Consider the following 25,150-nt stretch of genomic DNA (forward strand, 5'->3'; position numbering starts at 1 on the left):
CCAAACATCTTTCTTTTTCCAGGACTTTAGAGATGTTATGAGACATTTGGCATCCTGATCACTTGGACTCCTCTGAGGGACCAGCATCCACACTGCCCTCGCAGGCGCTCCTCCTCTGTAAAGAACCTGTGAGCACAAGAAATTTGACTCTTTATTTTTGGCTCCCGGGATCCCTAACTTCCCCGAAGAGCTGCGATCAGGTGGATCACCTGTGCCATGAGGATCCTGGCCTGAGACGACCCCCTTAAAGAGGCTCCATCGGCCGGCCCCCCTCCTCTCCCCACCACCTGGATGTCTTGATGTATTGCTGTGGGCTGGGACACTGGCGGAGAGTGCAGTCCACCTATGTAAGTGAACATCGCAGCTACCATCCGCATGTTTCTGATCCCATAGCAACAGTGGAGTTGTCTTGTTTCAGGAGGGGAGGGGGCGATGCATCTTAAAGGAAACTCTATGGTACAAAAGCCATGGCAGATTATTGCACACACATACTATTGCTGTGTAGTTGCTTTATACATTTGCTCATTAATCGAGACTTTTCATATCTGTGTTTTGCTGCTAAGGTGCTCACTCCTCAGTGTCATTCTGTGCGAGTTTTCAGCTGCGCTGCAGTTTATCAGGACAGACAGTGGCTTTGTCAAACAGCCTGTGTATTGATCGCGGTACAGGACTCCATGAAAACATTACCTAACAGCCATTAACCTGTGTTTGACGGCTTCACCTTTGCTGGTTTGTGCTGCAACTCTTATTATTATTGACGAGGAAGTGAAGTGAACAAGGTCTGATCTTTGATTCATTGAAAAAAAAAAAACATGGTCGCTACTTATAAGAGCCTTTTTCCCTCACATTATTTGACTTTATCAGAAGAGACAGGGGGGCAGAGGGGGCAACAGGCAGGTGCAGTTATCTCATTACAAGCCAGGTTTTACTGTCCTCTCAATGACAGAGGAGCAGGGAGGACGGTCTCACTCCTCTCTTCCACCTGTTCCTTCTTGATTCATAAACTCTCTCCTCCTGCCCTCCCCTCTCTCTCCTCTCTTTCAGTTTTTCCTCCTCGTCTGTTTGCTGCTGCATCACTGTAGTTATTGTTCTCCTCATGTTGCAGCCGACACTATATTGTATAGAGTTAGAGCTGTGCATTGTGTGATGGCGCTGACTGCAGAGGTCCCTAACGTATTCATGCTCCTACATGAAATAGGCTTACTGTCAGACCTCAACACTCAATAGGCTGACAGCCCAGAGCCGCACAGATTACCACAATCTGTGCTGCTGCTTGCAACATGTGCCCACCGCAGCAACGAGGAAAAAGGAAACTTACATACACAGCTTAAAGAAGTGACACATCAAGAAGTTATCCCATTAGCTCTATTTGTATTTCCAAACTGCTTGACACAAAAAAGGCCATGAGCTGAGGTAAGGCATGTAAATATCAGCAAGTGGGGGAAATCCAAAGCCTTTAAATGCTGCCTTTGTGTAGTGCAGGTACGTTACTCATTCCTTATTTCCACACTTCGATTCTGTTTATATGTTGCCAACAGCACAGCTATCAATAAGGGTTAAAAATTGATCAATCTTGGGCACAACTTAACCCAAAAGCTGAAGCTACAATCCCCGTAAGGAGTCCGAGAGGACTGACCAGATTGGAAATAGAAACATGAATTCTGCACAAGTTATGGTTTATCATATTTTTCTCATATTGTGTTCTTTTCCTATCCCAATATTTTTAGTTTTTCTGTATTGAAACTCATAGTTCTCTCTCATTAACTTCTAAAGAGGGAGGGTCCCTAAGAGAGCCTAAACCTCAGCAGACCCCTTTGGGCCAAATCTCTTCTGTGATACGCAAGTCTGCAAGTGCAACCACAATATACCATCTCAAAATGTTTCCATGACTTAGATTTCTGTCAAAATATTCTCATGCCAAGCTGAAGTGTCGACATATCTTAAGTGCATTTGTTATGTACTTCTCTGATACATTGAAAATATTTCACATATTAAACATGCATTTGTGAAAAGGAGCCCTTATCTTCATTTACAGTACATACACATATGATTTACTTATAATAAATTGCATCATGTCCTTGGCATCTTGTAATGAAAACAGCTGGAATGCGAAACAGTTTATGGTTAAAAGACAGATAAGACTTTTTGGTCGTTGAGTCAGATCTGCGGTTATTAAGACAAACATGTGTTTCTTAAATTTCCCGATGTTCTTGTGTCGGGTTTGAATCAAGTCCAGAAGTGAGAGTGCTCCTCCTGGCTCCATGCTGCATCTTATCACCGCTGTTCATGTAAGTGAGGCCTTAAGTTTTTCAGTCATTTTTCTAAAAACATACCGACAGATATAGCCAAAAACAAAACTTCTTCGGTGGCGGCAATGAAACTGTCAGAGCCGAAAAGATCACTCAGGGATACATGATAACAGATTTAATTTAAAGAATTGGAAGATTAAAAAGGCAAAGAACCTTTAAGTTTAGCTTTAGGATGAGGTAATATTTTGACACATGATACACGTTCAATTCAACATTGTTTTCAGACTTCAAATAATTTGTAGTAAATCTTTTGCATTGCAGCATTACATTTTTCCTTTTTTTTTTTCTAGAACATCCCTCCAGGTGTGACCTCTGCTGGCACGCAGCACAGCTGGATTACTTTAAGTGCTTGTCTTGGCTCTTAAGAAGGCGCTTAAGACGTCTCACTGTTCTCTGCTTGCTGCTGTTTCATAACGCTGACTGTTGGGACGGTTCAGCCAGCAGGTGAAGGACAAGGTTCAGCTTAACCCTGTTCACAAACATCTGGTAAAACCCAAAGCAAAGAACTTTTAAGGAAAAAGGACTTTCCAGACATTTGATCTCAACATCAAATTTCACACAAAAAAATCTAAGTTTGTTTCATGTACATTCCCATATATTATGTGTATCATTACAATTACAGTATAACATTTGGATTTAATTGTTTCTTTTTTTTTGGGCTGTTATATCCGCTTTAGTCCCAGATTTAAAATATTACTGCGTCAAGTAATATCCAGAATCCTGCTTTTATGCCTCATGTACTTTTATCTCACTACATCAATTTATCACTCTACTTTCAGAGGATATAACCTGAGTTTCATTCCTAATGACCCTCATAATGATGACATTAGAAAGGATATGAAGCAACTAGTTGTAAGAAAATGTACATTTTGCATGGTCCACACAGAGTCACAGCTGTACCTGGATTTACCCGCTTTATACCTGATCATCAGTATGAGCAGGATTGATATATTTGTCACTTCATATAACTGATGGAAGACATTAAAAAAAAAAAAATCAAAAACGAACAGAGTACATGAATTATAGAAGTTGGGTCTGTGCCTGATTTTCCGGAGTGGCAGTGAGTTTCTCTTTGTACCTGTTTTTTTCACCTTCACAGTTTTAGAATCTGATTACTGCATTGCTTATTCAGCAGTTCTCTGAAGTATCAAGTTTTAAATCTGCACAGGAGAGGAAAAAATCTTCTTCTTCTTATATCATGACGAGAATAGCCTGCTGACAAAATATACTCAAACTCTGATCAGAACATAACTTCTCAAAGTTTTCTATTTTTTTTAAATGTGCGCTATGCAATATTTAAAATGTTCTTTTTCTGTTTCTTTTTCTTTTACACTGCAGAGGTAGTTTTGTTCCTTTTTTTTCTTGTTGCCTTCTTCAAACGAGGTGAATCCATGAGGACCACAGATCCATACAGTGCTAAGGTGGACATTGATTATAACGCTGAATCAAATCCTGTGGATTTAGTAAACAGGCTGCAAGCTGTGGTCTGTATTGACTTGTTTCCACATTCAGCTCTCACACTGCTATTTCCTACTTCACCGCAGGCTAAGGGATTGTAGTTCACAGATGGGTATCTTTGTAAGACAAAAATACGATTTAGCTTGATCTGCTTATCTATCTATCTATCTGTCCATTTTTTTATATACAAAAAAATAATAAGAATACATTTGCAGAATGCAGAGTAGTTAAAGGAGGTTGCTTTTTTTCACGTAGTATTTTTTAAGTTTTATGCTTTAATTATAGAGACCGGAGAGTGGTTAGAGTCAGGGAGGGAGAGGGAGAGAGAGAGAGAGAGAGAGAGAGAGCACCCTGAGGTTGCATTAGTTTAAGACAAATATTGCCAAGCTGTTTTATTCAAAAAATAAATATTAAATTCCTATCTGAGTCATTTAGATTGTGTTAGATTTCTAGCTCAAGGGAACAGTTCATTTTTTTTCCAACAGTAAACTGATACTCTCGTGTCCGAAACCTGGAGCTATGGCGCAGTTAGCCTAGCTAAGCATACAGACTGAATTCATTGGAAAGTAGCTAGCATTGCTCTCCATGAAGATAAGATACTCTCACCAATAACTCCAAATTAACTTAGGGTTTTTAATTAACAGACTAAATTAACAATATACATTCTCTAAACAATAAGCTATAGCACCCACGACCAGGCACAGCAGGCTAATCAAGCTTTTCCTCACACACCAAATCTACGTGTTGGAATGAGAAAAAGATAGCTTGTAAGAGCTATGAGAGTTTTGACTTTTTAAGTCTTCCATTGAATGCATAAATCCAACTGTGTGTGTATCAAGTGACTTATATTAGTATGTATAACTAGCTACTAGTAAGCTGGGTTTGTGTGTTCCCCAAAGCTAAGGGTTAGCATGTGGATAGCTACATTGTGTGTCCAAAGAGGTTAGGTTCAAGAAAGCTGTTTCTAATGAGAGAGACAGAGAAGAATTAACTACACATCAGGAAAATGTTCTTTTTATTTGATTTATGTAAATTGAACCATAAAAACACACTTTTCTGTATTTCTTCTCGTTTAAGGTGGAACATATTCATGACTATAGGACTATTGTCACTCAAGCAAGAGTTCAAAGAAAAACTAAGTTTGGGATTTGGAATTGGCCGTTCGGAGACATCCAAACCATCTATAATACCATCAATCTCTTGTTGTGGCAATCCATCTCTCTCTCTGTCTCTCTAGAACCCACCAATCACTGTCCTGGAGCTCAGCAGCATGATTACAGTCAAAACACACAGAAGTAGAAGCCCAATCCCAAACAGTATAAAAACATAGCCTATACAAAATTTTCTTCTCTGCTGTTGTAGGAGATTTAGGGTCAGATTTTGGACAAATGTTGTATATTTTGGAACATGATGACCGTTTTTAATCTCATGTTAAGGATCAGTAACCGACTATCTGGGAAGGCCTTGTGTACCCTACTGTCTGGCCTTCTGCAGTCGTCCGCCTTCCTTGCCCCTCCATCCTCACTCTGCTCTACTACCCATTGTCTCTCCACTTCTCTCCCTCCATTACGCTTGTCAATCTCGCCTCTCCCAGATGTTATGAGGGCTGGATTGGTCATTTACCAGCACAACCCTCTGGATATCCAAGAGGAGGGGCATCAGCCAGATGTTTGGTTGCATATTCATACAGGGTGTATGATTGTGAAGAGTGCGGGCAGCCACGGAGAAGAGGAGGAAAAGGAGGATTTATGTGCACAGACTGAAGGAACTTTCCTGCTTATTTAAGGCACTTTTGAAGTTATCCTGTCTCCATCTCTCCTACTCCTACTCCTCCTCTTCCTCCTTCTACTTTTTTTTTTGAGTCAGTTTTGGATCATGCTTAGTCGGGTGTGATTGTAAAAAGGCCGATGCTCCAGGAGGTTGTAAATCTGGAGAGGGTTGTTGTTGGCACAGTGGAGTCAAATGAAAAGCCAGACAAATGAAAAGCCTGTCTCCATCTCAGAGCAGGTCGCTGCTGCTGCTGCTGCTGCTGTTGCTGCTGAAAGTGGACTGGGATCTGTGTGGGTGTGTGTAAAGACGCTGAGTGTTTTGGGAGTTTGGGCCATGACCTCTCTGCCATGAAGCCATGTCAAAAGTGCCCAAGAACAAAAATGTCTCCTGGGTGAGTACTGCCTCTCTGGCTGATGGATCGGGGGGTTGTAAGTGTTCAGTATACTTTTTCCTTTCTGTTAACCCTTTTTTACTATGTTATTCCTTGAAATCATACAGCGTATACTTATAATGGCTTTAAATATACTTATGTTTGGTGCCATTCTTACTTACAGCTAAATTTTTCCTTTGTCGACCCAAAATAAGGGTTCATTTTCAGGGCTGGATTAAGGAGTTATGATAAAGTACCATATAAACGCATTGTCTTTGATGGTCCTTTTGCACATCTGTCTTCATGTGACTAACAGCTGTGGGATCAAAACTATTCTAAAGCCTCTCTTCTACAGGCTGCTTTACACTATCTGCCTCAGCAAGTCAAACATTAAAGGGCTGTAAAAAGAAAAAAAGACGATGATTAGGATCACATCAATGCATGTCAATGAATGTTTGCTGACTTTGCTCACCCAAAGTAGTCTACTGAAAGTACTATTTGGTTGCATCCATTTGTAAGCAAATGCCAAGCTCATGGAGTCTTTTGTGGGTCAGGGCAGATGTGTGGTTTGTAGTGGTGTGGACACAGTAGAGGGCAGAGTGAAAGGCCGAGGTCTGGAGCTCTGCCTGAAATCATGCGTGCCATCCATCTCTGCCCCGGCAGCCCTGCCCTGCACTACAGGCCCCAGCTTGACAGCACACACACACACACACACACACACACACACACACACACACACACACACACACACGCGCACACACACACACACACACACACATACACACACACTCGCTCACTCACTCATAAGCACACATTCTGGTTGTAAGAGGCTTAGGGACAGATGTTTGTTTATGTATGTGCACATGAACACGTGTGCATGGAGGGAGTGAGATGACTGACGGGGTCTTCTCTGTGAGAGATTCAGTGGTGGCAACATCTGTAAGTCTCTATGAGGTCGTTGTTATGTTTCTGTACGATTTAGAAAAACTAATCATATGCCTGTACTGCACCAATAATGAAAGATTGTATGAGGAGCACCTAGATTTATGGAAGGCATCAACTCCCATTCACTCACTTGTGTGTGTTTGACTAATGTCATGAAAATGTCAAATAACCAAATCTAGTTTTTCTCATATTATCTGCATTATTTCTCCATTATGAGGCTGTACTAACATTATGTTCGAAGGCTTTTTTTAACTACTTCTCATTTTTATCATCTCTTATGTCTCTTAATCATTGAATCACTTCATAGACTTGTTTTAAAGCCTGTTGTAGAATCCCAAGTCTGTCTCTTACTATGTACAACAAATAGTACTTTTACGTTTATCTGAATATTATAATTAATTTCTTGTTGCAGCATTATGTATCAAGAATGACATCCAAGGAATTCCCCCTCCGTCTTTTACTGAAGCACAAAGTGTAAGCTTCAGCACCTATCGCCGTTTGATGAAGTTAAAATTTGAGTACAGCCGCACTTTGCTCCGGGAACTTACATACGTGCATATACTTTACGTTACAGCAGAACTGTGCAAAACACATCCAAAATAACAGAGAAGGTGCATGCATAAGTATGTTGCGAAAAAGACAGGAACTTTTTTTATTTGTATTGATTGAAATGTAAAAATGAATTTGAGAATCATTTCCAGTATACAGAGTTTGTAGGCCCTGAAATAAATGTTCATATTCTTGTACGGTTGCATGCCAATAATGTACAGAACACTGAAATTGTTCGGTGGGTGCTACTTTCTGTATTCCATGTATAGCTCATTGCAGTGCACAGAAATGATCCGACCGCCTTATATAACAATTCAACAGATGTCCTCAGACGGAGTCAGCATAAGCAGGGACTCTGATGGAGCGTTTTGTTGAGCACAGTTGGCTCCTACTGCAGGAGATTTGAGGTGTCATGGAGCAGATTTAGTAAAGCTACAGCTCTGGTTCAATCTCAGGTCGCAGGTTAAATGTCACAGTCCTTTAATTCTCAGTGTTTCTTTCTTTGTCACAGCTGGTCTGACCTCTGATGGAGATGTCCACTCCAGTACTAAAGATATTGATAGGGACGTGTGTGTGTGTGTGTGTGTGTGTGTGTGTGTGTGTGTGTGTGTGTGTGTGTGTGTGTGTGTGTGTGTGTGTGTGTGTGTGTGTGTGCAATATCAGCTAGTGTGTGCATGTGTGTGCAACTGTGATTGCTGTAAGTCCAGATGTGTGTTTGACCGAGGGGTCGGTGTCACAAGTTCTTGCTCTAGTGCAGCTGATGCAGCTCTGCATGTTTCACTCCCATTATGTAACTCTCTCATCTGCGTCCCGCGCTTCCCAAAGCTCTCTGCAGATTTTGGTACCTAGACACGTGGCCAATCTGTTCTTTGAGGGTTTCAAGATCACAGTGATAAACAGACCACACAGTTTTATTAACCTTAAGGCTAACCAGTGATGGAGGCAGCATAAGAAATAAACACAAAATCCCTTCATCCAAAGAATCAGAGAAAAAGTGTGGACACACAATATGCTATTTCTCCAAGTTTTAACAAGTTGTATGTCCATATGAGTGACCTTCCAAGAACTAGTCTCTGTGAAAACTACCGACAGTCTGGGACCTCACTTTGGAAAATAATGTTGCTGCTGAATTTTCGAGTTTTAATTTCACCAGGAAAAAAATCCATTTAACTCCATTAAATTGTGCAGAGGCAGAAGAAATGTCCTTGGTGTCCTTCAGCTCTCTGCACGGCCAGACATCAGTGAAGGATTTTGTTGTTATATGAACTCATTCTTTAATTTTGTAGCTGGTCTAGGTGTTTATTTACTATTTTAAAACGAGCCATACTGCATAGATATTTTGTATAGTTTTGGATGAAAAATGTATGTAATAATATAATAATTCTGTCCTATTCAGCAAGCAAAAATGTCATCTTCAACATTGTAACAAATTGAAGAAACTGTGAGGAATTGATGAATTATGAATGGAATATTTCACTGTGAAATATCCGAGTCCAACACATTTAAATTAGTCTGATCACAAAACTGAATTTAGAGAAGACCTTGCTAAATTAATTCTTTAACCTATCTCATTATTCATAGCATTGGTCCCAGATTTGCCCTCAAACCTCTTCAAATTAACAATCGCCTGTAACCCCTCATCTCATCTGATGTCTTTGGTGTAGACATAAATTGTGAGCAGTTTAACCACAGCTATATTTCGCCTCCTGATTTATATTTTTATTCTTAAAGTTTAGAGGAGGTTTGAAAAGGTGAAGGTATTAACAAAGGGGAAATGTGCAGGTTTAATCATTTCATAATAACACATTATTTTGAGGTCTTGGGGATGCTCCTTCTCTCAGGTTGGGAGATTTTCCTTCTTCTTTTTTTTTTGGTGCTTTGGGCCTTTTGTAACATTTTGCACGTAGCTTAATAATGCATGGAAGAGAGAGCTCTTCAAAATATGGGAAGAACTTGTTGATACGAGGGGACATACATTATAAGAGGATGCAGCTTCTGTGTGTCTTCAATAGGGACACATGACTAAACAATGAAGTGAAGAAACAACAACATTTAAGTTAAGAGGTTAGTTTGTTGGTCAGTCTGTAGTTGTGAGCTGTGAATCGGGTGCTCAAAGTAATTAAGTCGTTCTAGCTTTTTAATTTCATCTTTCTATTTTGGAGCCAGGCCACTGTAATACTCCCATTTTTGGAAGTCTTTGGATGCACAATGACGCGCGCGCGCACATTAATCAGGCAACACGCGCACAGTGGACGCAGCCAATTCTGGCCAACAACATAAATGAGACACTCCTTTACTTCGCGTGGACACTGAGTGGGCAGTGCGGATGGGTTCAACGCCTCCTTGGTTTTCCCGGTTCTTGAGGTTAGACTGAGCGGCGCGCGGCTCAACAGATGCCGCACCGAGAAATAAGCCGTTAATACCCCGAGGACTCGGGAGAGGGTAACTCCGCTCAACTCACAATGCAGACTTAAGTGAAACCCACTCACGACACTCATCCGCGTCTCCTGCTGTGTTTTACGCGTCGAAGTGTTCGGAATAAGTTTTTTTTTTTGCACCTTTACGCACAAGACGGTGCGCCAAGAACGGCTTTTTTTTGCAGCATTTGGGAGCACTTTCAGACGCATCCACTTGTGTCAGACGTAAAGTGCGGCTCATGGCATGCTTGTCCATGTTTCATTCACTGCAGCCAGGTGAGCGATAATCTGATCTGGTCGTTTCAACCGGGGAATAACACCAGTGGAGCGCTTTAACCACCATGCCACCCAAGAAAAAGGTAAAATATGCAAAGTGTGTGTGTGTGTGTGTGTGTGTGTGTGTGTGTGTGTGTGTGTGTGTGTGTGTGTGTGTGTGTGTGTGTGTGTGTGTGTGTGTGTGTGTGTGTGTGTGTCCTGGACAGGAAGGCTAGGAGAATACACCATCTGTTGCACCGGGCGTTAATCCTTGTGTGAGGCCTTTCTACATCACTGCACAATGTCGCGCAGGGCAGATTGAGAGATGCATATCCATGCATACATGTATCATGCCATGTGTTCACTTAAAAACGTCAGACTTATAGGTCTGAGTAGGTTTGATATAGTTACATAACCAATTGCCTGTGTGACATCATTTGGATTGAATGTGTTTTCTAACATTCATTCCCTTCACTTACGGCTCCTGGACCTGCTGTGATCTTTTCTCACTGTATTTATTGTTAATGCTTCAGGTTTTAAGAACCCTGTGCATGGTACATTGTTTGGCACATGTAGTGGTTTAAATTTGTTCAACAATAGTAGGTGCAATCAAATCCCCCATCTTCACAATGGACAAAGCATCAATACCTAACTCTTTCAATTACATTATATCTGAACATTTCAATCATGAGTTGGTTGTGGTTTACATACAGGTATCATTCTCCTGAAAAGTTTTTGTATTGAAACAAGCATACAGTCTTATGAGACAGAGCTGATTGCATAAGATGATGAAACCTTCCTCTTTGAAAGCATCCACCTGTTAGTCTCAAAACTCAGATGTTATTTTACAACACCTATGGCTGTTCAGAAGATATTCCCAGGAGCCTAACAGACTCCCTTAGCCATCGAATAAAAATAAATATTCTGTCTGCTGCAATAACTACCATTACATTATTTAAAATATTAGAAATATTTAGAAATATTAGAATTTGTTAATGCTCATAATGACAACGATAGTAACAAAGCAATACGCAGTATTTAGTATAACAAGTATAACAAACCTTTATTTTACGCCCTGAAACTTTCTGGTTTTGCTCTCCTTCGTAACTCTTGTTTAAACTGGAGCCTTTATCAGTATGAGTAAAGATATTTTACTGTAAGCTTCCTATCCAGCACTAAACAGAGAGAAGACAGAGTAAGCGAATAGTTGGTTCACAAAGTTTATTAATTAAAAAAAAGGTTTTTACAACAGGGGTTAATTAGGTTTTTACAGTTTTTCTGATGCCCAGAAATGACATGACTCCAAGCTGCTTTGTAACTGCTGAATGAGTAATTACGGAGCTGTTTGCAAAGTTTCTTTATATTTTTATTTAATTATTTATTTGTCTGATATATCCTTGGTTTGGATATGTCCGTAACATAGTGGTTCTTGAGCAAACCCTTCACAGTCTCTGGATGGCCTACTGAATTGCATTACAGTGTGTGCTGGTTAGTGCTGCCCCACTGCTTGTTACCTACAGTACCTAGAATAGGAAAAGCCTCTTAGTAGCTGTTACTGGAGCGGATACCTGCTCTCCTTTCAGGCAGGAAGTGGAGCAATGAAGAAGCTGAGCTGTCTGGAAAAGTGTGTAGACCTGTTTCCTATGACGTTAGGATAGTGTCCAAGGTGCATATTGTACCCTTACTTTACCCTTTCTTTTTTGAGTTCAATCAGATTAATTTTTTTACATTCATTTCTTACTGGAAAGGAGTGTCCAGGATGTCAGTTCCAGTGATAGTGTTGGTAGCCGCAGTGCAATCAGTGAGAAATTATAACACTACAGGAATGGTCTGCAAATGATTCTTTCATAATCCCGACTCACGCACCCCCTCCTTTTTCCGACAGGGTTCATGTTGCATCATAATGCTATGCAATGCAGCAGAGCAGAGGCTTTCTGTCTATGAACCATTGGTGAAATGTATCTATAACAGGGGCCGTGCAGGCCAGGTATTAAGTTGTATAGATAATTTTAATGCTTCTATTGTGTTTATATCTGATGACTGTCAGGGAGTCTGAGCACTGGCAGCCCAGCAGCAGTTGTTGGCTGTCTGTGAGGAGTTTGCATTTGTCTCCCTCTCTCTAAATCCTGGATTGACGCATGCTATCTTAATCTCCTTACTCAGAGACAATCATGACCCAGAGAGAGACCGAGGAGCTCAAATACACAGGTTTTTCTGCCTGGAATGAACAACTTTTTTTTTTTTTTTCTGTTATAAGTTCCCCCTAAAATGACATGTAGATTTTCTCTGTAGTTTTAGTTTTTATCCTTTGAAGAATCATTCAGCGTTAGGCCAGATCCCACACACACAAAAAGTCAATTACAAAATGACCATTCGAAACAAAGAGTACTGTTAACATCTAATTCTTTATAAATTCAAATTTTAAAAAAATTAACTCAAAATAACGAATGGAAGGACAGAACAGTATAAACTACAAACATGAGAACATTTGAAAGTCATAAACAAAATGGTCGTAATAAGTTACGAGTTTGGTAAATTTGTACACCAAAATTAAGAACATATAATCTGATCATACAGTAGGAGTTTACAGTCCAGAGCTCTGTGTCACTTTTTAAGGTTTATTTTTGGGCTTTTTATAAGAAATAGGACAGTGGATAGAGTGAGAAATCAGGGAGAGAGAGAGTGGGGAATGACATGCGAGAAAGGTGCCACAGGTTGAATTCGAACCCTTGCCCCCAACATGGGGCGCGCACACTAACCCCTAGGCTACTGGCACCTCCTCTGTTAACAGACCTACTCTTAACCTAACCAAAGCAGATTGGTCTGTGTGTGCACAGGTGATATGTGGTATTTGGTATTGGAAAGGTGTGCTCTGTGGGATCTGGGAGAAATAAAAAAATGAAATGCACGTTTTGTTCTATTGCCCTTTGTATTACCTAATACCCCAAGATGTCAATTTTTCTGCAAAATTTCCAAAGATTGTCTAGTTTTTTTTTTTTTTTATGTCTGATGGAGATAGACTTCAGTATCTGTTTACACACTAAATGTTTCAGCTCGCTCAATTTGTGTTAAATGTCTTCCAACTCTTGTTTTTTTGCTCGTCTTTTTTTATTTTTCCAGTAGCCATATCCCAGGTGGGCTGGTCAACTCTTTTGGAGGATGATACATTTCAATTATAAACTACTAGGCCTACTACTAGCATGCCCAGCTAGCTAGCTTACACATACAGTAGGAAACCTGTTACCTCCAGTTACAGTGGCTACTACATTATTAGCCTTTGTGGGATGTTTACATTAAATGGCCTCCTTCCCTAATAACACATCCAGAGTGTAATGTGTGATTTTTACCTGATGTGTATTAGTTGGCCATGAATGGTATATCAGAGTTTAAGCTAGCTTAATTGCTGTTTTTTTCTGGATGTGGGCAGGTTTATACCTCAACAGGGCAACATTTGTCAAGATTTGACTAACTTCAGAAAATTGGCTAATCCTCTCATTCAAAAACTTTTTCTCATTAACAACTACAATTAAACATAACATTCGCAAATTTGAAGTATAAACAATAAAGCACAAGTATAACCTCTGCTTCTTTTGCTGTGAAACTTTTTACAATGCGTTACTGGCACCAGCTTCACACTCAAAGTACAGTATTTTTTACTGTATTCTATAATTACAGTAAATTACTTGAAATAAATGTACAGTTCATATGTATTCTACATACTGTATTGTGTATTATTTACAGTTTATAGACTGTATTTTAATCTACAGTGTCCTGTATTTGAAGAATGTTACTGTAATGCCACTATACACCCCTTTTTTGCCTGTTCTCATTTAAAAAATAATGAAAACATATAATAGTCAGATGAGAGAGACCTGTGTAACCAACAAGCTAGCTTTAGCTTAATAAGCTAATTGGTTAAAGTAGACAAAATATACAGTGCAATGCATTAGGAAAGCACTATTTCAAAAAATATTTAATAAGTCTTTTTTGATTATCATAGTAGGACTACTGCTGTTTGTTTAGGCTATGGGAGAACAGAAAGCTAACGGGCTTAACAACAGTCGGATAAGGGGGATAGGTTTGATAAAAATTAAAGTTAATTCAACTTTTAAGCTATTCCTTCAAAGATAGCCACAACCACAAACTGGATATATCAGTAATAATGATAAATGACATATTCATATACTTTACAGACATTTATTACATTTAGGCAGATAGATTCACTGCCACTCTTGATCTATAATTGGAGATCTAAAGGGCCGTGGTGCAGCCTTTAACTCCACAGACGGAGACTTGTGCCAAAGTAAAGGTGGCGGTGCCAGCCCAGCTGTATCAGCTCTGTGGTAGCATCAGGCAGAGGGCATGGAGCCAGTCTCCTTCAGACAGATGATGCTGAGTAGCTGATTAGACAGGGCTTGGAGAAAACGGGATTTAAACTCACACTGCATGCAAATGACCGGCCTGTAATAAAGAAGAGATAGAATGGCGAAAATCATTGTAGCATCAAAGTAGATTAAAGCCAGCGACATTGCAAGAGATACTATGTTATTAGATCATTTTCACTGTTCCTGGACAACAACAAAAAAGCCAATACAGGAAAATATTCATACGCGAGGAATTTGTGAATACCTGGGCTGAGTGCCAGCCGCTCATTGGAGGGCTGACAGGAAATTAGTCACAATTAAGATGGTGACCTGCTCCATGGACAACAATTAACTGTAGTAAAGTGTGTGGGAAGCAGGCAGGGTTTTTGTACTTTTTGGTGCATGACTTTATCCTCTAAAGCTCATCTGCAAGGTTTAAATGAAGCTCATTTATTTAACAGCTAAAACTGTTTCTGCAGACCAACTAGGATATCCAGAAATGGGAGTAAACATATTAAAGTTTTGATCTTTTCACATAGAAAATCTTTCTCAAGCAAGATCATGGTTCTGTAGTCTAGAAGAGTAAAAACTGGGTCTACTTTTACTCTCATGTCCATTAACTGTGTTCAGAGTTGGGGTAACATGACGTCAGTGCTGATTTCTGAAGAGCTTTGAATGGGAAGGATCATTTCGGGGTCCACTATTTTAGAAATGGGAGTTCTGTTCATTTACTGCATATTGAAAGACTTTGGTGAAGATTGAAGCTGTTATCTGTACATCCCTGGGGGTAATTATGCAAAATTAACACTGGTGCTCGCTGCCTGACACATTTTCTCCCGTAAATCCCGAGTAAGCTTCTTTAAATATGAAATATGAGGCGGAGAGGGTGGACCATGAGAGCATTTGAAACGTGACACCTCGGAAATCATAAATGTTTTTTTTCTCCAGCTTAGCTTTTTGCAGGTTTGAAATCTTTGTTCTGATTATTAACGCAATAGTTCAGGGCGTTTCATGGAATAGGGTAACATGAGGCACCTAATAGTAAGTGTAATACATACAGTAGGAGGAAAGGGCTGTCTGATGTTGTTATGAATATATTTTTTTATACGGTATATAAGACTATTTTTAAGTTGCAGAAGTACGCTACTGTACATAATACACTCATGTAAAAATACAACCCCGCTTCAAAAACCTGAAATACCCCTTAGTGATTGATGAAGCCTTTTTATGGCAAACATCGGGTTTGCACCTGCATGTTTGTTTTAGCACATCTTCATCTTATCTGGACCCCTACCAAGTTGACATTCACCAAAGTCAACCTTAAAATCTCTTCAGGATAAACCCATTTGGCAGGGCAGTATGACACTTAACCAAGCTCTTTATCTCTCTGTTCTTCACTAAGTCGTCACTTTACCTTCGTTACATAACTGACTGGGCGCATCATATATCTACCTACCTGTTGGAAACTCTTCATCCTGGTTTTTTTTTTTTTTGTAGCTATAGTTGAGACAAAGATAATAGCAGAACAGATGGAAAAGCCAGCAAAGAGTAATGGATATCCAGGGATGGAGCAGAGAGAGAGGGGCGCACACACACATTTCATCTCCCAGTTCAAACAATCAGGATAACAGTACCCACCCAAGCAAATGGTCACATGCACAGAACCCCCCCCCCCCCCCCCCCCCTGAAGTCTCACACACATTCTTCATGTAGAGTGCCGTGAACCCCACTTCTTCCCACTTCCCACCACTGCTGCTTCCATGTGGGGTCCTTAATGCTTAAATGCTGTACTCATGCTAGATCAGTGTGCTCTGTGTGAGAAGGATGCACATTACATGCAGGGTAAGCATTCATTTGCTGCTATTGTTTTAATATGTTAGGTCCTTATTTTCTTTGTTTGTGTCCTTAATAGTTTTATTTATGCCTTTAATGCATGTGTGTGTGCGAATTGTGAAACCCACAGCTTTATGTGTTCTCATTTCTAATGTGATTTACCTGTTTGAATGACACTTGCAGTTGGATGTTTGTCGTCTTGAGAAGGACAGTAGCAGTGATATCAAGCTGCTGCCAAGTTGACTCAGTTCTACAGACGCACTTTATATCTGTCAATTCAATAACTCCTTCTATTGATTTAAATGTAGACTACTACTCAATTACTGTTGGCATCTTTGAACCGTGTATGAGTGTGTTGTGGATTTCAGCGAATAGTTGTAGTCGGTAGATTGGAGAATGATTGTTTTTCTCTCTCAGAAGATTAAAGCGTACAAGCCGCAAACCAGAGAAAGTATTTTCATCAGTGGGAGTCATTTATGCTGAGATGGCTTTTTTTTTTTCTCATATGTTGCCATGGTGACATCTTCCCATTTGTGGAGCGGGTGTGCAGAAGGATCTGGTATCTTTAATGACACAAGTGTGCACTATATATCTGCTGCTGTGGATGATTGCTACTGGTGCTGAGCTCAGGATATTGTTTTGTGGAGAGGGGAGAGGGTTGGATTCTTAAATCAATAATCAGACTGAACGGATCTGTTCGTCTGTCTCTGGGTAGGTTTGATAGATGGAGGGATTTATTTTTTTTCTTTGCAATTATATCAAACATTTCTTGTATTTATATGTATACCATTTAAAGGTATAATATGTGACTTTCAGAGTAAGATGATCCAGTAATTGTCCCACTTTAGCACTAGTCTCTCAAACTAAAACTAAGCTGTCCCTTCAGCGCACCTCTTCCCCTCCTGCCCGACCCCGCCCTTAGTGTTCTGACCGAGTGCAGCTGTTTCTATGACTGATCTGATCTTCATTCAGATTTGCGGCCCAACGTGTTTTATACCAAAAAAAAGTGTTTTCTTAGGTTTGAAAAGTCTGTTGGTTGTCCTTTAATAGTAGTCTTGAATGAAACTCCGACATTAGGCCTTTTCTATCAGTGTCCCTGAGTGGGTTGGGCCGTTTGTCTTCTGCCACTTGGGCTAATGGTTGGACAGGGAGAGGTCACATGAATGAAACATGTTGGCGCCTCTGAGCGAAACATAAACAACTAACGTAAGCACCGTCCTGTCCCGTATGAACACAAAGCTGAAAAACAGCAAACCCAGAGGGAGTTTGAATTCATTTTTTTTAAAGACATTACTTACTGATATATTTAGACAGGATATATATGATCCCTGCTATATTAATGTTTGAAATGTTGCATATTGTACCTTTACCTCACCAAAGTGCTTCACAAATGTGAACAAATTCAACAGAAACTTAAAGTAATGTCAAGACTAGATATATGTCAAGATAAAAATAATCAATTTTGCAAGCAACTAACTTCAGTTAAAGCCGATTAAAGGTGTTAATTAAACCACTTTGCAACAGTTAACGTTTTAGCTGACACCCTTTTTTAAAATTAAAACGACTGTAAACGGTTAAGTACATATTATCCTGGCTTAATAAACATTCACAATGAGCTGAGCACGAATAAAAGACTTCCAATGTACCTGCTCTGCATATTTTTTACAACCTCATTATTAGGACCTAAATGATGGCGAGTCAAGAATTCGCTTAATCCCAAAGGTCAATTAATGACAAACTATAAAAGCATAGCAGCCATCTTGAGATGATAACTACAAACAACTATTTTCAAATCTCCACAGACAACACGCAAATAAATACAAATGAACTAACTTCTCATACAATTTTAACACAAGTGTCCTTTTTTAAACCCTTATCTGTCAAAAACATGGTTTGAACACTGTCACTGAAATCTGGATTTGTTTGCTTGTGTTTCTTGACATGGACGTTTAGCATTAAATCTGCCAAATCAACAGTTTTTTCTTTAGCCTTAATCCTGTTTCCATCGAGCAGGATCACGTGTAAAAAAACAATCCAAAAAGAACACAAATCTTCCCCTTGTGTGGCTTTGTATTTTTTTTGTCCACTTATTAACTCTGGAGTGACTCATACAGTATCCACACTTGTACTATAAACCAAGATGCACAAAGCATTTTGCTTTACTGTCAGCTTTTTCAAAGAGTGTTTTCCGCTTTACAGTGAAAAGACTGCAAGGGTGACGACTAACTGGTTTTGTTGGCAAATGTACATCCATTAAACTCACTTGCTGTTGAAGAAGGACTGTGCACAGCTGCTTCTCTGATTGTGTCAACAAAATATTGAAACACTGCTCTTACCTATAATATACTGTAGCCCCAATTTGGGGTTATGTCTAAGTAAAATACCTATGAGTCGGATAGGAAAAAGCTCTCCCGTGGAAAAAAAAGTTGTTACAGGGGTTAAAGGTATACAGCCAATAATTATTATATTAATGGGAAGATCAAAATATAAGGAAGTTGATCAAAAATCATACCTAAAGTGTTATAAATACATTGTGATATTTTAGCAAGTCTCCGCTTCGGCCTTGTGTCAATATTTAGTGCTATAAACGGAGTTAGACAGGAGACAAAGGGATAGGTCAAAAGAATACTGCAAAAATCAAAACTTAGCGAAACCTAAGCTTAGATGGAGAAGCGGTGAACGATCAACGCCATCGTCTTCTCACATCCAGGACGACCTTTTCTGAAGCTACTGTCAAACAGTTGAAATAGTCAGTAGTTTAATGCACATATATAACATCTTTGTAGTCTTCAGCGTACTCAAAGTGCTTTTACACTACATGTCAAATTCTCTTTTTAAACAATATTGGCTGTGCCTGGAAGGACCGTCATCATTTAACACATTCACACATTCACATACAGACAGGGGCAGCTACGGTTCAGAGTCTTGCCTAAGGACACATTGACATGTAGATTGCAGGATCCAGGGATTGGACAGCAGGCCTTCCAATTGGTGAGCAATCTGCTCAGTGTTCTCTTATGTCATTCAGTGCTTTGAAACAATTGGCTCTTGGACATATTCTCTGTGAAGATAATTGAGTTAGACCTGGATGGATGATTTGGATAAGGGCTCAAAGTACATAATACAAGGCTCAGCACTAGTTTTCTCAGCTGCTTGATTACCTGTATTTGAAAACGTGGCTAAATCTCCAATGAGAACATAACTTGTATCTCAGCATTTTTTTAAGACCTACCCCAGAGTTGGGTTGCCCTCTGGGGAGTTGCAGTGCTCGGGGCCAGCCAGCTGGCTCCTGGTGACTCGATAGTTCTGATTATTTCTGTTCAGGGATGCAGTCCATCTCCCCAATCAGACTCTCCACTCCTAATGCACTCCCCTGGCTCGTGCCGAAAAAGCTGCGTAAACTCTTTTGAGCGGGAAAGGAGTCACCTTCAGGTAGCAGGCGACAGAATGTGGCTTTACTTGTTCCCCCATCCTCCCATCATCCTTGTCCTCCACCTTCCATTGCCCACCTTCTAAGCCTCGTAATCACGGTAATGGGCTGAGATGGCTCTGCAACAGGGAGGGACACAGGGGACAGGAAAGAGAGGGGATGAATCAAGAAGAGGGGAAGACAGTTTAATAAAAGACTGAATAAGAAAATAAGCTGTATTAGACATGGATATTATAAAGGATGAAAAATAGGAAAGGAAAAGGATATAATGCAGTGTCGAGCTCAGGAATCCTAGGTATTGTGCTCGGTATTTAAGAGGAAGTTTCTTCAAACTGAACCTTTCTTTGACTTTAAAAAAACATATTTTTATTTAAGAGCACAGAAGGAGTTCTGGGAAATGTGCCTTTGTCTTCACTGTTTTTCTTAAATGATTTAAAAACGAACCTTCTTCCAAGAACAAACAGAATCTGTTTAAGAGCTTCCTTTTTTTATATTCAGTTTGCTCAATTTTTGCAATCTAAAATATAGCTGCAGCAGTAAGTAGATTTATCAAATATACTATTCGAAGAAAATCAATTCACCACATTTTTTGATGGATGATAAAATATTAAGTGTACATTTTGAGGCAAAAACGTCACAGATTTGTTTGTTCCAGCTTGTTAAATTTGAATAAATGACAGTTCTCTTTGTCATTTATGACACTCATTTTGGTTTTGGACATACGGTTGGACGATTTATGTAATTAAAAAGTAATTGTTCAAACAATCTTATAATGTATCTTCATAAAATGAAAAAAGTAATATGCAGCAACCATATCTAGGACTAAATAATTGCTCTTAAGATAAAGCACTATAGGTTACATATTTCTGAGGAGCTTCTTTAAGAGAGCGTTGATTGAAATATTAAGTCATTTTTCTAAATAGTGATTATTTTTGTGTGAATTATTAGTGGATTGATCTCTGTCTGGTAATGTAAATCCCGTTAACAAAATGTTTTGATAAAGTAAAAAGTCTGTCTAAAAAGCATCAGCATTAAAACGTTATCATAATGTATTTAATAGTACGAGAATTACTTTCACCTTTAAAAAGAACCTTTTTGTAAAAACTAATGTTACAATGACTTCCTTTATATATGTGTAGTGTCTTATACAGGGCAACAGTTATCTCTGACTGATTATGTTGCACTATAGTTTAAGACATTTCAAAGATTCCAATGGACACAATGCAGAAGAAGAAAGCAGGTAGATAATTTATTCCTCACTGTAGACATCTCCAATAAACCGTACCTGCAGAAGTGAGCTGCACATTGTTTAATAATTCAGCGTGGGCGTTTTGTTCTATTGGCTCGGTGACATTGGCTCGCAGGCGTGGCGGTTGCTGTGCGAACAGATGTCTACACCAGCCATGGGTAAACACAAACTCATGCCTGGGCATAATGCTGCCCAGGGGGGATTTATTTCCTCCTCTTCATCCTCTCTTATTCCCTCCTCATCATGTTAAAGTTCTCTACTGCATCCTCTCCCCCTCTGTAGTTTACACTCTGTGTTAATTAGCAACACCACCTACATACATTATGTCCTCATCCTTCTTTAGTCATAATATTCAAGACCATTGTTATTTGTCTCCAAGGTTATTGTAGCTTTATAAATAATGTTCTCTCCTATTCTGAGGACATCTCTTCTTTCTTCCTCTTATTGATTTCCAGTGTAACTTTTTGAGATTTGGATGAAGTTCTGGAAGTTTAAATTTTTGGTTATCATCCTGAGAAATGTTTCACTCATTTTTATTCATGTGTCATGCTGTAAGTTTTTAGAATTTTGTTTTCAGTGTTCTGCTTCTGTTTTTTAGATTATGATATCAGTCAGCAGTACTGCATTTCCCCTGTATATCCTGGTTTTCCTGCAGTTGATCTCACCATAGCTGCCATTTTTTGCTCATGTTTTTTAGTTCAACCAGCATTAACATGGCTGCCAAATGACAAGAAGCCAAAACCATGGCCAAAAGAGTAACTCTGACACATAGCTGCTAGCTTAAGAACACAATGATAGCTTGAATAGAGTTAGCTTATTTTACCAACGATAGAGTAATTGCGAAACAGACCTGACCCCTCCTCTTTTGTATAAATTGGGTTAGCGAAGCATAGAATTAGTACATTAGAGTAGAAGCAGGCATTTCCTGCCATCCTCCTATTGTCTACATTGTCTGCATGAAGATGTACCACGAGCATGCGGGAGGGGATGATTACATATAGTATATCTTGCAACCGGTATACAAACAGTGCAATCTCGTAATGTATCTGTTTTTATTATGGTGTCGTGAGTCTGATCCACCTCCCGACCGACAGGGAAAGTCGCCCGCTGTAAGCAAGCAATTTTTCGAGATTTCAGGGGCAGTCAGCCTGAATTGTTTTATTTTGCGTGAAAATGGCTTCAGCTTAGCAAATTCAGAAAAGACTAGAAAAAGGTGAGACTACCCCTTAAAAACCCCCGAAAATAGTCAAATTAGCTCAGGTTTTGAGCAGGCATGACTCCTTGTTTAAGTCAGTAGACTTAGTTTAGACTAGCTTAGAAGTAGAAGCAGGCTTTCTCCTTTTCGCTCTAAACAATTGTATAGCATTTTATAGATTTAGAAAATCGATTACTTATGAAGGTAATCAGCAAAGTAACTGATAATGAAAATAAATGATGCGACACCTGCGAGCTAGTTCAGACAGTCAACTGGAGCTGCACTGATTTCACACTTGACATGCGTCATTATCCACAATCAGCTGACATCCCCTCCTTCCAATTGGCAGTCTATTTCAGTTGCAAGATTTCCGGTCTCTCCCTCTGCTCTTTCATTGCCAGCTCTGACCTGCGCCAGTACTGCACTCTCACTCCACCACCACCACCACCACCACCCAAGCGTCCACCTGTAGGCTCCAATGGGAGGGTTTAAGATATTATCCCATCACTCCTCAAATCTCTGCGTGTAAAATAAAACAGCGAGGAGTGATGAGGTTGGAGCCTTGACAGCAAACATAAACAAGGTTCTGCTGCTGCAATAAATATTTTAAACAAATACAAAAGTTGTCTGACTGAACTGCAGTCTATTTATGCATGGTAAGCCTTATAATCTAGAAAGATCATCTAAGGTACTAAAACATATCCTGCAAAGACACATGAAAATCACTTTTCTGATACCGTCAACTAAAGAGTAGCATTACAAAATTTGGAAATTTGGAGGACGGCATTTTAACCTCCAGCATTTGCTTTTCAATACGAAGTAACCATGAGAACAAACACTATTGATATAGATAAATAATGAACATATAAGAAGATTCTTGGGCGCCAGATAGCCTAGCGGTTATGTTGCTCGCCCCATGTATGGAGGCTAAAGTCTTCATGGCAGCGGGCATCGGTTTGAATTCGACCTTGGCCCTTTGCTGCATTTCATCCCCCACTCTGTCCTCCCAACATTTCCCTTCTCTCTTCAGCGGTCCTGTTTAATAAACGCAATAAAAATAAATTGAAAAAAAAAGAAGATTCTGACAAAACATTTGCAACACATTGGTGTGTATGTAATGTGTACAATGTAGCATGAAGATTGTTAATTAAAGGAGCTGCACCTGTAATGAGCTTGAAATATTACATGTGAGTGAATGTCATAGATTGTTAAGTAATATTTCGTCTGCCATAGTGTGTTGTTGTTAAGAAACACAGACTCAGACACACTGTAACTCACCAAGGACCCTGGATCAACCCATTGTTAAAATGCATCAGACTGAGCAGACTGTCTACATTAAGACGGATGATTTGTGACTGTATGATGCAAATGTGTATCTTTGAATGCCAGATTGATGCAGAGGGCTGTGCCTCCTCCTGGCTATGACAGAGAGGGCATTAATTAGCATGTCTTTGAGGGGACAGTCTAATCTGTGGGACACATGGCACATAAACCTGAGCATCCCGGGGGAAGGGGGGAGAGGGGGGGATCTGCTACAATGCTTCTTAACAATTAAGAGCAGGAGGCTTTAGGAAAAGGGAGACAGTAAATGTAAAAGCATGCCTTCACTGTTTTAAGATCCACTTGACGGTGAAGTCAGTTGTCTTGAATTACAGCTTTGACTATTAGATATTTAGAAGAGCTGATTAATTTAAACAGAGTGATCTATGGTCTGTCATTCAACAAGCAGCTTGGATACAAATGCCTCAATACAATCATTTCTCTATGGCCAACTGAGCAACTTACAAGTAGACAAACATTGTTTAACCATCTGTGAGCTATTCTGAAGACATTTAATATATGGGAGTATTAAAGCTCTGAAGCCCTACAGCAAAAGTCAGGAGCCACTTGCTCAAACTGGGAAAGTGGCTCCTGACAGTTCTGCTCACATTTCACAATTAGAATAACTCTTTCTGCGAATTTGAAGGGGCACTCCAGCAACTTGATGTGATTAATTTAGTTTAAAGTCACAGGTGAGCGTAAACTGTGTAAAGCATTCAGATGCAAAGTGGAGTTTGAAAGATGCAACATTTACCAGTCATTAAGGGTCTGACATAGGATACCATTATGAGTATCTTATGGGAGTTGTAGGGCCTGCAGCAAATACTTTTTGTAAAAGCCTGACTAAAAACATTGTCTAGTTAAGATGTCTTAGTCGCTGTCATAGGTGAATACCATCACTGTCTATGTCAAGTGAAACCATTCATTCTTGTTTTGTCTCTGACGTGTCAGTTTAAACTTGATTCTCAGTATCATGGTGTCGTCATTTTAATTCCTTTGATTTTTACTTGACAAATGATATTTTAACCTAATTCACCAGATGTTTTGGTGTACTATAAAAAATATTTTTAATCACATTAGTGACAACGCCAAACTTTATCGATGAGTTGAAGTAGAATGTGAGGGCCAGTTTTGTTTTGAAAAGATAAGTTTGCCACATATTGCTGAATTAGTGTTTAGTATACTTCAAAGCAGAGCCTTTGAATCAATGCAGAGAATGAATGAAACTTGACTTCCCTTCTCTCTGTCACTCCTGCAGGGAGAGCGTCAGGACACGGATGCCTTCGAGGAAAGAAACGCCCAGGTGCAGCTGGAGAAGGCCAAGGTATTGTTTCCCTGTTGCACCATGGGAACGTCAGGAACCAAACACTGCATGGCGTCAAAGTCATCTTTCACAGAGGCTGTTCTCTCAAGGACATTGCTACATCGCAGACACGAAACACAGACATCAGGGCAGTGGATTAGCAGATAAATGTTCTGCTGTTAAAATGAGTCACGGTTGTCTCTGCCGTCATCCCGTTAGGTTACGCTTAATGTGTGGATAAGAGTTATGATGGAGGATATTGATTATTGCTGACTCAGTTCAAATACTTTCTAAGACATAAACAAGTCTCAACTTGTAAAAGTTCACTACTAAATGTATTTTTGATTACATTACGTACTTGTTCATTACTTGACTGGTTCCCA

General features: G+C 39.7%; 1 protein-coding gene across 1 annotated transcript in view; it reads left to right on the forward strand.

The window, feature by feature from the left end:
• Window positions 1-25,150, forward strand: part of cacnb2b (calcium channel, voltage-dependent, beta 2b) — a 37,925-nt gene that overhangs the window by 1,688 nt on the left and 11,087 nt on the right. Inside the window, exons 2-3 of the mRNA XM_061045053.1 lie at window positions 23-347; window positions 24,723-24,788. Of these exons, the coding sequence (XP_060901036.1) occupies window positions 300-347; window positions 24,723-24,788 (114 nt within the window). The 5' untranslated portion in view covers window positions 23-299. The remainder of the gene's footprint in view (window positions 1-22; window positions 348-24,722; window positions 24,789-25,150) is intronic.

The sequence above is a fragment of the Labrus mixtus genome, chromosome 8, assembly GCF_963584025.1.
Source record: "Labrus mixtus chromosome 8, fLabMix1.1, whole genome shotgun sequence".
NCBI lineage: Eukaryota > Metazoa > Chordata > Actinopteri > Labriformes > Labridae > Labrus > Labrus mixtus.